The following is a 19,002-nucleotide window of genomic DNA, read 5'->3' as shown; positions in this document are numbered from 1 at the left end:
GGAACCCATGTATACTTTCCATGTACTGCACGTGGTGTGAACTGGCCCTTATTGTCGATGTTTCAGGGAGAGATAGAAGGCAACTGCAGATCATTCTGCTGGGGACTGTCAGTAGTACTGCAGTCCCGGCTGAAACAAAAGGCAGTGTAGGCAAATGCGGCAAACTTTGTGTCAAATCAAAAAAAAATAAAAAATCCCAACTCATTGACAGAGGAGTACCAGTAAGTTCTGTCAGGAAAAAAAAAGTGAAAAGAATGACAGAAAGTTTTTCATTGAGGAGGAGGGGCAGGTCGGAAACATTATCACAGCAGCTTTGCATCTGAAGAAGAATCAAAGATATTAATTCCCGCAGCATGGAAATTCAGCAGTAGGAAAAAGATGGCGCATGCCTGCATTTCTATAGCATCCAACAACCTGCACAACGTGGAGCCAGGGCCGGATTGGCCTACTGGAAAATTTCCAGGTAGGCCGGAAAGCCCCCCTGCTCAAGGGGCTGCTAACACCTGAAAAAAAAAAAATGGCTGAGGCCGGCCCGACATGCGCACTGAGCATGCCCTGCTGCCGCTCGGGAAAGCCCGTACACGGTCGGCTATTCCCGTGCAGACGGCGCATGTGCGGTGACGTGTTGGCGTTGGGCGGCGCCATTTTTAAATGTAAGGCGCCTTTCGTCCAAAAGGTAAGCGAGACTTCTCCTCAAGAGATGCTGTGCTACAGGCATGGTACAGCCTGTACCATGCCCGCAGCACTGCATCTCCTGCACTATGCCTGCAGCCCTGCATCTCCTGTACCATGTCCACAGCCCTGCATCTCCTGTACCATGTCTGCAACCCTGCATCTCCTGTACTATGCCCAGAGCCCTGCATCTCCTGTACTATGTCTGCAGCCCCTGCACCATGCCCACAGCCCCTGCACCATGCCCACAGCCCATGCATCTCCTGCACCATGAGCGCAGCCCCTACATCTCCTGTACCATGTCCGCATCCCCTGCACCATGCCCGCAGCCCCTGCATCTCCTGCACCATGCCCGCGACCCCTGCACCATGCCTGGAGCCCCTGCATCTCCTGCACCATGCCCGGAGCCCCTGCATCTCTTGTGCCATGTCCGCAGTCCCTGCATCTCTTGCGCCATGTCCACAGCTCCTGCATCTCTTGTGCCATGCCTGCAGCACTGCATCTCCTGCACTATGCCTGCAGCCCTGCATCTCCTGTACCATGTCCACAGCCCTGCATCTCCTGTACTATGCCCACAGCCCTGCATCTCCTGTACTATGCCCACAGCCCTGCATTTCCTGTACTATGCCCACAGCCCTGCATCTCCTGTACTATGCCCACAGCCCCTGCATCTCCTGCACCATGCTCGCAGCCCCTGCATCTCCTGCACCATGCCCGCAGCCCCTGCATCTCGTCCGCATTCCCTGCATCTCCTGCACCATGCCCGCATTCCCTGCATCTCCTGCACCATGCCCGCATTCCCTGCACCATGCCCGCAACCCCTGTATCATGCCCGCAGCCCCTGCATCTCCTGTACCATGTCCGCAGCCTCTTACATCTCCTGCACCATGCCCGGAGCCCCTGCATCTCCTGCACCATGCCCGGAGCCCCTGCATTTCTTGTACCATGTCTGTAGCCCCTGCATCTCTTGTACCATGTTCGCAGCTCATGCATCTCCAGTACCATGCCCAGAGCCCCTGCACCATGCCCCCAGCCCCTGCTGCACCATGCCCCCAGCCCCTGCATCTCCTGTACCATGCCCTCAGCCTCTGATTCTCCTGCACCATGTCCACAGCCCCTGCACCATGTCTGCAGCCCCTGCATCTCCTGTACCATTAATTTCCAGGGCTGAATTTTATTCCCAGTCTGGCCCTGCGTGGAGCATACTTCATAACTGGTACATTGGGTCATTAACGCTATAGAATTTTTTTGTAGCTAAGCTTAGGCTGTAATCAAGTTATATATGCTTCTAGATTGTAAGCTCTAACGAGCCCACTATAAATACACCCCACTATATATACACACCCCACACACACAATATACACCCCACTAATATATCACCACGGTAAACGCCTCCACGGGCTGACATCTGTGTAATACCCATAAACGTGAGACTATAGTACTACAAATTAATTCATAACCTTTTTAGGGGTAAAAATTTGTAACATATTGCTTTAAGAGGTAAAGGAATACTCATATCCACATTTACGACCAGCTTCGTCTTTGCACTGTTATCACAGGCTTTCATTGCTCGTTCATCTCACCACAGTGCGAAAGAACATTACTTCATGATACTCAGATAGTTGGTCCAGCACAAACTGAATCCGTAAACTTTACCGCTTTTTCTAAACATGACACAACTCGTGCTTCCCTTTTGCGCATGCGCCCCAATACAAAAGTGCCATCCCTATTGGAGTAGCTGTAGCTGAGGGGCGTTGTGGTAACTGTGAAGCAAGTTTGGCAACGACCCGGACACATTACGGCAAGCACGTGACCCGGCTACGAGACTCGAGTGGGTATGGAGGCAGCCGGGGATGAAAAGGTGGGTCGTGATTGTGCGGAGCGGAACGTTATACCCATGATTACGTTAGCGGTGGAGCTGTATGGCGTGTATTCCCGCACACCGGATGTGTGTCATGTAGAGCGTTTAGTGCTAAACTTCCTGCGTTTTATGTGGGGCTTGTGAACATAGGCTGCCAGCAATGGATGTGCACCTTTTTTTGTAGGCCGGTGATGGGGAATCCGTTATTTATTCTACTGTTAAAGAACCCCAAACATCTTCTAGTGTTTAGCATTTATTTATTCCGAAAGCGTTTTCGGCATGTGTGCTTTTAAATATATGATCAATGCAAGACATCAGATGGAAGTCAAGCTGGCCTGTCTCCGCTGACATCAGATGCCCCATAGAGATGCATGGGGCGTCTGTTCAGATCCGCTAAAAAACTGACAGCTGGATCTGCACGGTCTGCCTGTGTGAAAGGGGCCTAAGGGCTCTTTCACACGGGCGATCCGATCAGATCCACCTGTCAGTTTTTTGATCTGATCAGATCCTCCATGCAGCTCTTTGGGGCAGTGGATGTCAGCGGAGACACCTCCGCTGCCATCCATATCCGATCCTGTCTGTGAAATCTGGACTGATGGAAACCCTATTTTTTCATCCGTTCAGGAATCGGATTGGATGAGAGCGGACAGGCGGTCCGCTCTTATCCGATCCCCCCCATAGAGAGCAGCAGGGGCTGTGACACCTCCCTCTCTGCCCTGCAAGCGGAGATGGAGCTGTCATCTGCCGGATTGGCCCCGCTAAGCAGCACGGATCCGCCTACGAATGCGGACCGCGCGGAAGAGCCCTTAGGCTGCTTTCACACTGAGGAGTCTTTGAGGTGCTTTTGTGTTTAACCACTTCTGGACCAGAAGGATTTGCCCTCTTCCTGACCAGGCCACATTTTGCGATTCGGCACTGCATTAATTTAATGGACAATTACACGGTTGTGCGACGCTGTACCTAAATAAAATTGGTGTCCTTTTTTTTTCCCCCACAAATAGAGCTTTCTTTTGGTGGTATTTGATCACCCGTGCGATTTCTATTTTTGTGCTATAAATAAAAAGAGCGACAATTCTGAGAAAAAAATATATATTTTTTACATTTTGCTATATAACATTCCCCCCCAAAAAAAAGAAATGAAAAACCAAAATTGTTTAACATTTTTTAGGCCAATTTGTTTTCTGCTACATATTTTTGGTAAAAAATTGCAATAAGCGTATTTTGATTGGTTTGCGCAAAAGTTATTGCGTCTACTAACTACGGGAAAGATTTGTCATTTTTATTGTTGGGGTGTGTGTGTGTTTTTTTTTTTTTTTGCAGGACATGCGACATTGCGGTGGACAGATCGGACCCCTGACTGAAATTTGACACTTTTTTTGGGGGGGGGGGGGGGCGACTAGTGACATTACTACAGTAATCAGTGCTAAAAATATGCACTGTTACTGTAAAAATGACACTAGCAGGGTAGGGGTTAACTGTGGGTGATCAAGGGGTTAAATGGGAGCCTAGGGGGAGTGATTCTAACTGTGGGAGGGCGTGGCTTGGGAAATGACTCTAGAGACCTGTGTTCCTATATAGAAGGATCACAAGCTCTATGTTCATTCCAGGGAGCAGAATGTTCAGCTGTGTTTACAACAGCTGACCGTCCTCTCTCAGCGGGGAAGGATCGCATGTGTCAGGCGGCAATCAATGGCGTGACCTATAGCTACAGTTTGCCCAGGAGCGGCTGCCTGGCGCAGCATAAGTGCTGTGGGCGGTCGTAAAGCGATTAAAAAAAACCCCAAGAAAAATGCTTACCTTCAAATTCTAGTCATGTGTTCATGTGTTGCTCTTCTGTGGTATAAAAAAATCTTGCTTGGCGCACTTTTGCAGCTTGCTTTGGTGCGATTTAAGAAAAACCGCCCTACCCTTTGAAATACGTTGAAAACACAGCAATCATGCTAAGTGCATGGAAAACTACCTGCGTATTTGCTGTAATTAGTGTGAAGGTAGTAAGAATGCATAAGGCCTCATTCACACAGACCTACTACAGTGTAGGGCTGCCACGACTCGTCGACGTAGTAGACTACGAAATTTTGTCGACGCGTCACGTCACACGCCCCCTGCTCGCATTGCCGGCCGGGCCGCTGCATTGATTGGGGCCGCTGCAGGTTGCACTGCCCCGGCCCCTGCTGCGCTCCAGTCCAGAGTGTCCGGCTCTTCTACGTCAGCCGCTGTGAGCGGCATGACGTCCCGGGGCGGCTGTGCCTGCGCAGCAACTGAGCTGATTCTCTGTGGCTGCAGACTGCCGCCACCGCCGATGATCCCTCCCACTCCAGCAGCATCATGTGATCGCAGGTGAGCCTGAGGGGTCTACACTGGGAGGGGGGCTTACTAAGTGGTCTGTACTAGGTGGGAGGGCTTACTGAGGGGTCTGTACTAGGTGGGAGGGCTTACTGAGGGGTCTGTACTGGGAGGGGGGCTTACTAAGGGGTCTGTACTAGGTGGGAGGGCTTACTGAGGGGTCTGTACTAGGTGGGAGGGCTTACTGAGGGGTCTGTACTAGGTGGGAGGGCTTACTGAGGGGTCTGTACTGGGAGGGGGGCTTACTGAGGGGTCTGTACTGGGATGGGACTTGCTGAGGGGTCTGTATTAATTACAGGATTAATTAGCTAATCAAAAAAACTCAAGCAAAAAAAATAAAATAAAAATAATCGTTAGATTAGTCGACTAATCGTAAAAATAATCGATAGACAGAGTTGACAGACAAATTAATCGTTAGTTGCAGCCCTACTACAGTGCTCACTTGCATGAGGGCTGTGTTCATACGTACAGGAATGCATCCCCGTGCCAGCAGTCCCATTGATGTCATGTGGAAGCAGTGACTTCACGGATGCAGCTGCTGCTCCCAATTTGATATGTGTGCACCCCCACGGATGTCCTGTGCAGTTGCTTCATCCCAGTTGACAATGGAATTCCCACACCTGTGCATGCCCATGTGGGTAAATTCAGCCCTCCCATGGTGTAAGCTGTGGAACGCCCTGTGTGAACAAGGCCTTAGGCCGGGTTTGCATTGGTACTACATGCACTCCGACTTTGAGAGCACATGTTGCATGATGTTTTAAAATAATGCTTCCTTATGAGTGCCATCTTAACTGATCTGGCTTGTGTCGGTCTGACTATTAAAAGGTTCCTGCTAGGGATGCACCGAATATTCGGCGGCCGAACATTATTCGGCCGAAAATAGAGAAAATAGCACTTTCGGTGTTCGGCCGAATAAGTCAAAAGGCCGAATAATTTTGAGCCGAACAATGTCAGCTTCCGCCCTGACCGCTCACCTTCCTCATTGCGGCTCGCGGCTCCCTTCTCACACGCCGCCGGTGTCCTGTCCGGCCGCGAGTAGGGGGTGTGACGTCACGCGCGCGTCCCGCCCCCTGCACCTGACTGCGGCTCCTTCACACTAGGTCCACGCCCCGCCCCCCTGTTCTGTAATGATCCTCTGCTATGATCTCTGTAATGATCCTCTGCTATGATCTCTGAAATGATCCTATGTAGTGATTCTCTTCTATGATCTCTGTAATGATCCTCTGTAGTGATCTGCTATGGTCCTCTATTATGATCTATGTAATTGTCCTCTGCTATGATCCTCTGCAGTGACCTTCTGCTATGATCTCTGTAATAATCCTCTGCTATTATCTCTGTAGTGATCCTCTGTAGTGATCTGCTGTGGTCCTCTATTATGATCTATGTAAATGTCCTCTGCAGTAACCCTCTGCTATAATGTATGTAATGATCCTCTGTAGCTTCCGCCCTGACCGCTCACCTTCCTCATTAGGGGGTGTGACGTCACGCGCGCGTCCCGCCCCCTGCTCCTGACTGCGGCTCCTTCACACTAGGTCCACGCCCCGCCCCCCTGTTCGCGGCAAAATAAATGGAAAAAATGCGAAACACCGCATTCGGCCTTCGGCCAAGCATTTCAATATTATTCGGCTTCGGCCAAGAATTTCATTTCGGTGCATCCCTAGTTCCTGCACTACTTTGGTCCGACTTGGGTGCGATTTTAGAATATAGAATATAGTGGAAGTCGCATCCATCTAATTCGGATCACTATCTTAACTGATCCAACTTATGACATGGGAGGTGCTCATAGGTCAAATTTCCCCAAAGACCTCCTGCTTCTGTAGCCCCTCCTGTTGTGTTTGCAACGTTCACAAAATTTATTGGGGAAAACTGTTGGGGGGGCCCCCCACCCCCCAAAACCCCTAACAGCCCCCTATTCTGAGCATGCGGCCCAGCAGGTCAGGATAAATGCAGGGGGACAGACAGACAAGTGAGCGGTGCCTCCCCACCCAAAGCACTTCGTCCCCATATTGGTGGGGACAAGGGCTACATCCCCACTACCCTGGGCTGTGGGAGTCTGCAGGTGGGGGGGGGGGGGCTTATCGGCATATAGAAGCCCTCTCTAACAAGGCCCACCCCCGGATCTTGGCCCCCTCTTATGTGAATGTATGGGTACCCCTACCCATTCACCCCCCAAAAAAGTGTAGTGTTAAAAAAGGGGGGGGGTTGTTTTTGACTAGTTCTTTATTATAAATGTCCCAGTGGTAGCTCACACGTCAATTGTGATGGCTGTCGTCTCTGACCCAGGCTGCATACTTGGATAAAGGGTCTGGTATGGATACTGGGGGGGACCCCACGCGCTTTTTTAACTTTTAGTGTGGGGTTTCCCCTCCAGATACATACCAGACCCAAAGGTATTTTGATTGCTCAAATAACTAGTTGCACTCATCTCCAAGTCGGATAAAAATTGAATCCACGTCATTAAAGTCGCATGGAAGTCAGACCGAAGTTGTAGGGCAAAGTTGGATAGAGTTATGCGACTGTCATGTCACACCAGTGAAAACCGGGCCTTACTCATGTTTTTATGCACAGTATTTTGTGCAGCCTAAAACAGAATGTGAAGAAAGCTTCACCCAAAAGGGGAAGCTCTGCTTGTCCGCGGCTATCCCCCTCTGCTGCCACATTGTATCACCTTTTTGGGGGGGAGCGGGTACCTGGTTTTGACAGGTACCCGCTCCCACTTCTGGCGGTTTGCCTCGGCTTCGGCCCACCTCTCCTTCCCCTGCAGACAGCCCATTCATGAAGCGCAACAGGATACCGGATGTGAATCCTCAAGGCTTCACTGCCAGTTTTCCTTATGCCCCTTTCAGATGAAGCAGATTCCTCCAAGCCGAATCCGCCTGCTCAGCTGGGGATCTCTCTCTGCTGAGTAGTCAGATGGCAGGTCTGTGTCCGCTCTGCTATGCAGACACAGCCCGCTCTCCTAATAGAGCCTTCAGATGGAAACGGATTGCATGCCTGTTTTTATCTATGCTTGACAGATGGCAAATGTATCCCCATACATCCTATCTTTATCAGATGCCTTGCGGGTGTGAAAGGTCAAGATGGCAGCGCCAGCACTCGATAGCTAATTGATAAATCGGCTCAGGTGAGCACACTGCTGGATTTTTGTACAGTTAAGTGCCCTAATATTAGGTCAGCAGCTACAGCATTTGTATCTGCTGGCTTTACATTTTTTTGGGGCAGCCTGAAGCTACTCTTTAAAATAAATATTATACATAGACAGTACTCTGCAACAGGGCTCGACAAATCCCAGGTGCTAGGTTACCATGCGTAGCATGGGGATGGCGGGGCAGGCGCAACGGGTCACAGGTCAAGTGTCACTGAACAGACGCCAGTCCTGTCGTTGCGTGGCGGGCGGCAGGTGCCACGGTGCCACGTGTGTGTATGAGGGTGGGGAGGGGCGATGCTCTGAGGACGGCTTAAAGGAAGAGAGGGCGGGACTGTGAAGGTCTGGTTAGGGGAGATGCAGGACGTACCCCCTATGCAGCTTTCAGAGACACCATGGTGGTGTAGATTCAAGCCTCCTGTTCTAGGCTCCTGGAGCTCCTCCTATGGGATCACTTGGTGTGGTGCCAGGTCGAGCTGTCCAGGGAGACTTTCAGCCTCCCCATGGAGCAGGAACTGGCGGCGCTAAATGGGCTCGGCAAAGGCCTCGAGCCGGACACTCCCTCCCTGCCGCTCTGGTTTTTCTTTTTAAATCAAATTCTTCTCAAGTCCTCTTCCAGGACAGCCCATGAGACATAGGGCTCCTCCTACCAGGACAGGAAACACATGAAACCCAATCAAATAAAAGGCGTTGCCCTAGTCCTCACCTTCAGTATTAGTGTTTCCTCCGGACAGGGTGTAACATGTTCCTGGAACTGCTCCTGGTCTCATGGACTGTCCTTGAAGATCGGGATTAAAGATGCATCTTCTCCTGCCCAAGTGTGGTACCCCTTAGTGTTGCAATAGGGGCTGACCGCTGTCTCCTGTTCTCGTGGTCCGGAGAGGGCAGGACCGTGAATGTCGTCAGTGGATCACAGGGGGAGTCCTCTTCCGTTCCTGGCGGCGTCCTTGGAGCAGCACAGGCTGTGAACCCGTGATGCCGCCAATTCAAGCAGGGAAAGCGTCCTGCAAGTTTGAATTTGGCGCCACGAACGGAGAGGGTGGAACTCCTGTGTTCCACTCTGGCCCCAGGAAGTGACCGGGTCATTTCCGGCGCAGTGACGTACATCCACGGGCGCCGGAAGCAGTAGTTCCGATTCCATGGCGTGAACAGGAGATATCTGGGCCGCCAGTGTGTGGTGAAGACCCAGCACTAGCTGCGGACCACCAAACAGAGCAGGATATATTCCACAGCAGCATCCGCTCAAGCGGTAGAGGCAGGCTCTGGCACCGGTACCTCCCAGGTAAGCGATGGGAGTTTTCCCTTTCAGCATATACCTGTGGTGGTCTTTTTCCTTTCCCTTCCCTTTTAGTTTAATATCAGGTCGGTAGAAGGGGGCACCATTTCTTTAACCCTGTACACACTGTGTGGGAGGGTGTAAATGGGGAGTCATAACTAATTATGTTTTCTCTTACGTCCTCTGACAGTTGCCGCCTACTCATACAGTCTTCACCAATGGGTATTGACCTCTTATCCATAGGAGCAAGCTAGGCATAAGACTTGTTAGAAACAAAGCAATTTACATAGACACACCTGTAGGGGGCTGTCCCTCTGGTCCAATAACCCCCTGCTATCAGCATTCCCAACTCCGTTTGTCTTCTGCCTAGTTAGGAGTAAGATAGGCTATCCCTGTGCTGGGGCTACGGTCTCAGCCTTTTCTTCTGTTTTATTACTTTTATTTTATGCTAAAGTGTTTTCTTTGCACTACTAGCTTTTTATTTGTTCCTGCGCTTAGTTAGTCGGATCTTCGGAAGACTACAGCGTTTGCGGAGCTGGGAATCGGACTGGTTGTCCTGGTGTCCCAGGACAGAGAACCTTATGGAATCCCAGCCCGCCCAGCCCAGGGACAAAAGCCCACGAGGTGGCCACCTCGCTGGGACGCCTCAACCGCGGTTACGTGCGTTGCTAGAGTCCTGTTTGGCTGACGGCACCCCTGCCACCTGGGGTGGGAGGCTTCCCGTCACAGAGTGGCGCCCACGCCATCATGGAACGGTGAGTACATTCTGTGTGGGGCCTCTGTCTGGGGATGACAGTCTGCTGTGTCTGTGCTCTCCCCTCATGTCTGGGGCTCGTACTCCTCCTGGTCCCTGCGGGGGGCACTATCGCGCCCAGGACGCTTTGTGGGGGGTTTGTCACGTACCTGATCCGAGGCCGTGATGCAGAGAGGGCTCCCCTTGCGGCTGAGTGCGGCGCACCCCTGGGGTTGAGACAGAGGGTGTAGCGCCCACAGAAGCATTGGTTGCCGGCAGATGGTATACAGGCGGTCTCTAGCAGAGTGCTGGGCAGGAATACACCGCACAGTCCAAGGAGGAACCAGGAACAACCAGGCAGTAAGTGTAAGACCGGCCGTGGTTTAAACACAGGGCTCGGCAGGAAGCTGCCAAAGGTATAGCAGGAAGGCCAGAAGCAGACAAGTCCATGGGAAAGCCAAGATCAGATACTGGAGGGCAGGTAGACAGGAAGCAAGTCCGTGAGCCAAGCCGAGATCGGATAACGGGAGAGCCAAACTGGAGCAGGGATGGTCAGACGAAGCCGGGGGTCAAAGCCAGGAGAGAGAGCAGACAGGTCAGGAACAAGCCCGGTCAAACTGGAATCCAGGCAGTAGCAATGCTCAGGAAGAGCTGAAGACAATCCAGCAATCTGATGGGCTGAGCAGAGTCCTTTTATAGGCCAGTGAATTGGTCTATGGCCTGAGTCCATTGCGGCCATGGGAAGTACTGGCAAAGTTGCCAGTTGCAGCACAGCCATTTCACTGACAATGAGTCTATGGCCTGAGTCCATTGCGGCCATTGGAAGTACTGGCGGAGTTGCCAGTTGCAGCATGGTCGTTTCGTTTGACAGGGTTGTGGGGGTCCCTAACCCTGTGGCGCTATTACTGTGTTTTTTTTTTTTTAATGGGGTACAGGCATGTGTGGGCGGCTCGCAGCGGTGAAAAACCGCTGGGCTGCCATTTTGGGTATGGGCGGCTGCTCTGGCTTCACTATGGGCACTTGAGCAGCCATTTTCTATTGTAGCGTATAGTGTATTGCGCCCTTCGGGCGCCATCTTGTGTGTGGCGTTTTGATTTATACATGTGTTCGGGAGCCATTTTCCCAGAGCCTCCCATTGATTTTTATGGGCAGCCATTTTTCTTTAGCCTGAGTCCTGTTTAGCCTCTAGCGGTGTGACATCACTTCCTTTCCTACATGCAGAGCGATCGTCAGCAAGCGTGGTAACACTTCTGGGGGTCATTTATTGCTGTTTTCTTGGGGAATATCTCTTGGCTATCAGTTTTATTTCTACCTGTGGGGTATCTCAGTATAGTCCCTATTGCGGTACATTGCGGTGGGATCGCCGCCATTGCGATTTAAAGGGCCAGCACCATAAAAGCTTTTATGGAGTTTTAGGACAGCAGATTCCCCCCCAGCTTTGGTGGATGATTCAGGTACATCTGAATCATCTGCGATTACTGCTGCACTTGCGATTTTAGCGTCCAAGATGGATCTATTGATGTCTGAACGGGATTCTAAAAAGAGGCCTAGGCTTTCTCTCTCCTCTTATTCAGAGTCTGATATGGTTGCCATAGACAGTGTACCCCCTGAAGGGTCTCAGTCCTCTCACTCGGAGGGGGAGGCGGAGGATGAAGAGGGGGATGATCCCCCCCCCCCCTGGGACAGCCAGAGAACGCGCTGCTGTGTCTGCGCTTATTACCGCTGTTAAAGATACACTACATTTAGAGGATGAGCCCAACCCGCCGGGTAAGCGGTCTTCCTTTGGGACCCGTAGAACCCAGAAGGCGGCACAGGTGTTTCCTTGTCCCGCTGAGTTTCACGAAACGCTGAACGAACAATGGCGCAATTTGAAGCGCCCTTTTGTGGTACCAAAACGGTTTAAACTCCGTTATCCCTTTGCGTCTCCTACGGATTCGCGCTGGTCCGTGGCCCCTAAGGTGGATCACACGGTGTCCAGATTCAACAAGGCCACTCTTATGCCCACGGAGGATTCTCCGGTGTTCAGGGACCCTACGGATAGGCGGATGGAATCTCTTGCTCGCCACTCCTATATGGTGGCGGGTTCCATGATGAAACCTATTTTCGCCTCAGTGATGGACTCTCGGGCTGTGGCAGATTGGGCCAAGGTGCTCAGATGCACCCTTGTGGCTGATTCCGCCCCTCCTACTACTTTGGAGAGGGTGGACCAGATTATTCAGGCTGTTCTGTACCTGTGTGACGCGGCCTTGGATGAGGCTCCTTTAGCCGTACGACTTTTTGCTGTCGCGGTGATAACCCGTCGTTTGGTATGGCTGAAGAGCTGGGCGGTGTCTGTCATCCCTTATGCGGGGAATCGCCTTTTTGGGGACTCCCTGGACGAATTGGTTAAAGGAGTCACTGGGGGCAAGAGCACTCTGCTGCCCCGGAATCCCAAGGGTAAGTTTTTCTGCGGTAAGCGGGGCCCTTCCATTAAACCAAATCAGGGGTCCTTTCATGCCTTCAAGGCACAAGACAAGGGCAAATCCTTTAAAGGCCAGGGTGGCAACAGAAAGCCCTGGGCGGGCAAGCCAAAAGCCGGCATTGCGGGCCCGTCCACCTCGACCTGAAGGGACGCCCTCACCCGTACCGGGGGTGGGGGGACGTCTGCGCGGTTTTCTCGAACCTTGGCTGCTCCGGATTCCGGATAGGTGGGTTCAGGAAATCATTCGATCAGGTTACAAGATCGAATTCCTTTCAGGTCCAGTGGACAGATTCTTTCCCTCAAATCTTCGTTTGACCCCAGATCGTTTACAGGATCTTCCACGGGCGGTTCAGGATCTCCTCGCCCAGGGGGTAATCGTCCCGGTGCCACATCCGGACAGATTTTGGGGGTTTTACTCAAATCTGTTCACTGTGCCCAGAAAGAAGGGCAAGGTACGGCTGTTTCTGGACTTAAAGGCTCTGAACCGCTTTGTGCAGGTTTAAAAATTCCGCATGGAATCCCTCCGTTCGGTGGTAGCCTCCCTGTGCCCGGGAGATTTCCTTGCCTCCATCGACCTCAAGGATGCGTATTTACACATCCCCATATTCGAGGGTCATCAGAGGTACCTCCGATTCGCAATAGCGGAGGAACATTATCAGTTTGTGGCGTTACCTTTCGGTCTCGCTTCGGCTCCAAGGGTTTTTACCAAAGTGCTGGCTCCTGTTCTGGCCCTGTTACGGGCACAGGGGATTGCGATCTTGGGATATCTGGACGATCTCCTGTTAAGATCGAGTGCCAGCCCGAGTCTGTTACGCGATCACTCGACTACCGTTCAGACGCTCCAGGAGTTCGGTTGGACCATCAACGTTCAGAAGTCGACCTTGTCCCCTTCTGTTCGCCTCCCTTACTAGGGAATGGTCCTGGACTCTGCCCAAGCAAAAGTCTTTCTGCCGGAGGACAAGCTCCGGACTCTACAGGACGAGGTCCGGTCCCTTAGAGACAACGAATCCTCATCGCTCAGGACCTGCATGCGGTCCCTGGGGTTGATGGTATCTGCCTTCGAGGCAATACCATTTGCACAGTTCCACACACGATCTCTTCAAGCGGAGATCCTGGCCAGATGGGACAGGCATCCTCAATCGTTGTAAAGAAGGATATCTTTGAACCACCAAGTCAGAACGGATCTTCTCTGGTGGCTCCAGTCTCCGACTCTGACGTAGGGGAAATCCTTCCACCTGTTGTGGACCGTGATCACCACGGACGCCAGCCTGTCGGGCTGGGGTGGCGTTCTGGGCATTCTGTCTGCCCAGGGCACTTGGTCGGAGGAGGAATCCTCCCTGTTGATAAAACGCCTTGGAACTGCGAGTGATCAGACTGCGCTTGGTCCGTTGGTCGGATCAGCTTCGGGGCCACCCTGTGCGGGTGCAGACGGACAACGCCACTGCGGTGGCTTACATCAATCACCAAGGGGGCACCAGGAGTGCCTGGGTGGCCCTGGAAGTGACCAAAATTCTGTCTTGGGCCAAGACGCACGTCCCTGCGATTTCGCCACTTCACATTCCAGGTGTGGAGAATTGGCAGGCCGACTATCTGATTCGCCAGACCCTGGACCAGGGGGAATGGTCCCTACACCCGGAGGTGTTTCAGATGCTGTGTGCGCGATGGGGATCCCCGGATGTGGATCTGTTCGCATCTCGGCTAAACAACAAGGTGGGAAGGTTCGTGGCAAGAACGCGCAATCCTTTGGCAGACGCCTCGGATGCACTGGTGGTGCCTTGGAATCAGTATCGCCTGATTTATGCCTTCCCCTCCGATTCAGTTGTTGTCCAGGTTCCTTCGCAGGTTGGTCTCAGAACCAAAGTTGGTGATTCTGGTGGCCCCAGACTGGCCGCGCCGGTCTTGGTATGTGGACATCATACAACTGGTCGTCGAGCCTCCATGGCGGCTCCCGTTGAGAGACGATCTACTGTCTCAGGGGCCGATCTTCCATCCTGCTTTACAGTCGCTGGCTTTAACGGCGTGGATGTTGAGAGCCAGGTCCTGGGAGACAGGTGTCTCTTGTCGGCAGTCATTCCTACCCTACTCAAGGCTAGGAAGGCCTCGTCCGGTAAGATCTATTACCGTACCTGGAAGGCTTATTTTGCCTGGTGTGAATCCAGGGGCATCCATCCTTGCTCCTTCTCGGTGGCGAGGGTGTTGGCCTTCCTGCAATCGGGTGTGGACCAGCGTCTTGCGCTGACCACGATTAAGGGTCAGTTGTCGGCACTGGCAATCCTTTTCCAGCGCCCCTTGGCGTCAAACTCTTTGATACGCACCTTTTATTCATGGGGTGTGTCATTTGGCTCCTCCTAGGAGAGCGCCTATACCTCCTTGGGACCTAAATTTGGTCGTGTCTGTTTTGCAACGTCCTCCCTTTGAGAACATCAGGGAGATTTCTCTGCCTGTGCTGTCACGAAAGGTTGCCTTTCTGGTGGCGATCACATCTGCCCGCAGAGTGTCGGGAGTTGGCGGCTCTGTCCTGCCGCTCCCCTTACCTGGTGGTTCATAGGGATAAGGTGGTCTTGCGACCTAACCAATCTTTCCTAAGGTGGTTTCAGATTTTCACCTTAACGAGGATATTGTCTTGTCTTCGCTGTGTGTGAATCCTAAGGAGTTTGCTTTGCATTCCTTGGATGTAGTCCCTGCGATCAGGGTGTACCTGTCGTCTACTGAATCCTTCAGGAAGTCAGATTCTCTCTTCGTCCTTCCCGAGGGCCCTCGGAAGGGTGTGGCTGCGTCTGCGGCAACCATTTCAAAATGGATCAGACAGACGATTGTACAGGCCTATTCAATTAGGGAACGGGTTTCCGCCCTTCCCTGTCAAGGCGCACTCTACCAGAGCGGTGAGTGCGTCCTGGGCTTTCCGACATCAGGCTTCGGTGGCCCAGGTGTGCAAGGCAGTGACTTGGTCGTCCGTGCACACCTTTTCCAAATTCTACTAACCTGATGTTTTGGCATCAGAAGATGCCTCCTTTGACCGCAAAGTTCTGTGTGCGGCAGTGCCTTGAAGGGGACATGGCGTTGCCTGTCCCTGTCTGTTGGGGGTTGTTTTCCCCTTTGTTTATTTGCTTCCTGGGTTGTTTGCTCCAGTTGAGCTTTTCTGTGACTGTTACCCAGAGTTTTTACCTTTTCTGCTCAGATAAGGTTCCTTTCTCTGACCTGGGTGCTGCGTTGCCTTTGTGACAGTTGCGCTTCCCACCCCTCATGTCTACACTGCTTTGGGACATCCCATTGGTGAAGACTGTATGAGTGGGCGGCGACTGTCGGAGGACTCAGGAATTTTACGGTAAGATTTTACAAAAATTTAGTTTTTTGTTGTTATAGACCAAGGCTCAGGACAAGGTCCAAACGCAGCCCCCCAAAAAGAAATGTGCAGTTTGCGGGACCAAGCTAAGTTCCACATGGAGCAAAACAGTGTGCCGCACATGTATTGAAATCTTATTAAAGATGACTCTACTATATCTACCCAGAGAATGTTGACCTCAGTAAGGTTGAGCTAACTTCAACTTTTAGCTAGTTTAGGACCCTCATAGATAAATTACAGGCCCCTGTACAATCTCAGGCCCCTACATCTGTGTCTAGACCAACACGGCGATGACACAAGGGAGGAATCAGAGTTCCCTCATTTGAGGAGTCTGGATCAGGAGAGGAACCCAGGGAAAGAGAATCCCGTGGAAATTCCAAATTTTAAATGATCCCTTGAAGATGTGGATGAATTACTTAAAGCAGTGTATGTTACACTATAAATTGAGGAGGAGAAGGTGCAATTATCTAAGCATGATCTTATGTATAGTACCCATAAGAAAAATGCTAGAGTTTTCCCTGTACACAGCTCCTTGCTAGATACTATCAAGCTGGAGTGGGAAAATCTGGAAAAGAAAGTATTTTTTTTCCAATAACTTAAAAAAAGGTTCCCCTTTGACAGCAAAGAACAACCATGGAATAAAATTCCAAAACTGGACACCCCTCTTGCCAAAATGTCAGAGTACAGATCTGGCATTTGAGGACATGGGTTCACTTAAGGATCCAATGGACAAAAAGACTGACGACATGTTGCGCAGAGCTTGGGAAGACTCGATCGTGAATCTAAAGCCAGCTTTAGCATCTACCTGTGTAGCCAGACATCTGGAATTATGGCTGTCACAGATTCAATCCCACGTATTAGCTGGGACAGTGGTTCTCAATTCCGGTCCTCGGGACCCACTAACAGGCCAGATTTTAAGTATTACCTTGGGGGATGCAGACTAGAATACTGCAATCACTGAGCAGCAAATGAGATCACCTGTGATGTAATTTAGTTATCTTGCAAACCTGGCCTGTTGGTGGGTCCCGAGGACCGGAGTTGGGAACCACTGAGCTGGGACACCTAGGGATCAGGTTATTAAATCCTTCCCTCTTCTGTTTTAGGCAGTGGGTTTCTTAGCAGATTCATCCGCTAAGTCTGTTAGAATGACAGCCAGAACCTCAGCCCTGGCAAACTCAGCCAGGAGAAGTCTCTGGCTCAAATCATGGTCGGGGGGGCTGTGCTTCTAAAATGCGCCTCTGTAGTCTCCCCTTTACAGATGACCATCTCTTCGGCCCTGGGCTGACAGACGCTCTGGAACGTACGGCTGACAAAAAGAAGTCATTTCCAGAAAAGAAAAAATCCCCATATACCCCAGTGTTTTTTTTTTTCGGGGCAGGGGCAAACAGTAAGGGCCATGTGAGGTTCAGGCCATGTCCAAGAAACACTGGACTGGCCACAAAGGTAGGAGTAGGGGGAGCATCCTGTTATACCCTTCTCAGCACCCTGCCAAACCACTATGACTCTTTACACAGAGTGGGTGGAAGATTAAGGGCCTTCCTCCCACAGTGGAAGAAAATTACATCAAGCCCTTTTATTCTGGACCTAGTGTCCAAAGGGTACAGACTGGAATTCAATTCCCATCCTGCAGAGAGGATATTGATTACCAGTCTGCCCAAGGATCCTGCCAAAGCAGCTGCTCTAAGTCTCCAAATTGGAGACTTAGTAGACCAGAGGGTATTGATACCTGTTCCAAAGGAGGAAAAGGGCAAAAGGTTTTACTCCCACATTTTCGTGATAAGAAAACCCTCAGGGAGTTATCGATTGATTTTAAATCTACGCAAATTAAATCTCTCGATAAGGTACAAGCATTTTTGCATGGAATCAATATACTCCATAAGAAACTTGCTGTATCCAATATGTTTCATGGCAACACTAGACTTAAAGGATGCCTACTTTCACATCCCCATTCACCTAGCTTACCAGAAGTTCCTAAGACTAGCAGTGAAGCTAGGACCAGAGGTCAATCACTATAAATTTTGGGCACTGCACTTCGGGCTATCCTCAGCCCCTCGTGTCTTTACCAAGGTCCTGGGGGAAGCTTTAGACTCCATTGAGACTGAAGTCCATTATGATCATCCCCTACCTGGACCACCTCCTAGTAGTGGCGGGTTCAGATCAGAAACTAAAGAAGGACCTCCATACAGTTAAGGAGTTCCTTGGGTCACTGGGGTGGATGATCAACAAACAGAAATCTTGCCTAACACCCTCCCAGATAGTGACCTATCTCGGATACGAGATCTCCTCTCTGGATCAAAAGATTTTTCTTCCAAAACTCAGTTTTAAAAATGTTTCAGATGGTAGCTTCTTTACAAACCAACCAGTGGGTCTCACTCAGGGACATAACAAGAGTCATAGGCCTCATGACTTCCTGTTTTCCAGCTGTCCCTTGGGCCCGATACCAACAACGTCCCCTCCAATGGTTCCTGTTAAGGAACTGGGACTTATTTCCGGATTCCTTGGAACTGAAGGTGAAAGTTCCCACTAGGGTAAAAAGAACCCTATGGTGGTGGAGATCACCTCTTCACGTTACAAAGGGACTAACCTGGGTTGTTCAAATATCTCAAAGAATAACCACAGACGCAAGCTCTTCCGGTTGGGGGGCACATCTCCAGAGTCAGTTAGCACAGGGAGAATGGTCCCAGCTGGAAGCACAGACCTTGTCAAATCAGAAAGACTCATGGCAGTACAAAAAGCCTTAGAGTTCTTTCAGATGGACATAAAGGGAAGTAATCTGCAGATTCGATCCGACAGCATAGCTATGGTGGCGTACCTCAACAAACAGGGAGGTACACGGAGGTGGGGGTTGCAGTGTATAGCCCAGAAAATATTCTCTTGGGCCGAGCTGAATCTTGCCTCCATTTCAGCTATTCATCTGAAGGGGATTAAGAATGTCTTAGCAGACCACCTAAGCCATCACCGGGTCCCTCAACCCAAAGGACTTAGCAGAAATTGCAGCCAAGTGGGGCCTTCCAAAAGTGGACCTATTTGCAGCTCAAACAAACAGCAAAACAAGAAGGTTTTTTTTTCCCTGAACCAATGGGATTAGTCCCTGGGGATCAACGCCTTTGCGAACCCCTGGTCTTTCAATCTCTGCTATGCCTTCCCTCCAGTCAGGCTAATCTCGGA

At 51.1% G+C, this 19,002-nt stretch overlaps 1 protein-coding gene across 2 annotated transcripts in view; it reads left to right on the top strand.

Moving 5' to 3' along the window:
* Positions 1 to 2,428: 2,428 nt before the first annotated feature.
* The window catches only part of ATF7IP2 (activating transcription factor 7 interacting protein 2), a 564,057-nt gene continuing 547,483 nt past the window's right edge, over positions 2,429 to 19,002 (top strand). For both annotated transcript variants that reach the window (XM_082260703.1, XM_082260702.1), the window contains exon 1: positions 2,429 to 2,533. In XM_082260703.1, coding sequence (XP_082116829.1) covers positions 2,510 to 2,533 — 24 coding nt within the window. In that variant the 5' untranslated portion in view covers positions 2,429 to 2,509. The remainder of the gene's footprint in view (positions 2,534 to 19,002) is intronic.

Source organism: Pelophylax lessonae (assembly GCF_965119305.1).
Source record: "Pelophylax lessonae genome assembly, chromosome: 6".
Lineage (NCBI taxonomy): Eukaryota > Metazoa > Chordata > Amphibia > Anura > Ranidae > Pelophylax > Pelophylax lessonae.
This window is presented reverse-complemented; position numbering and strand designations above follow the sequence as displayed.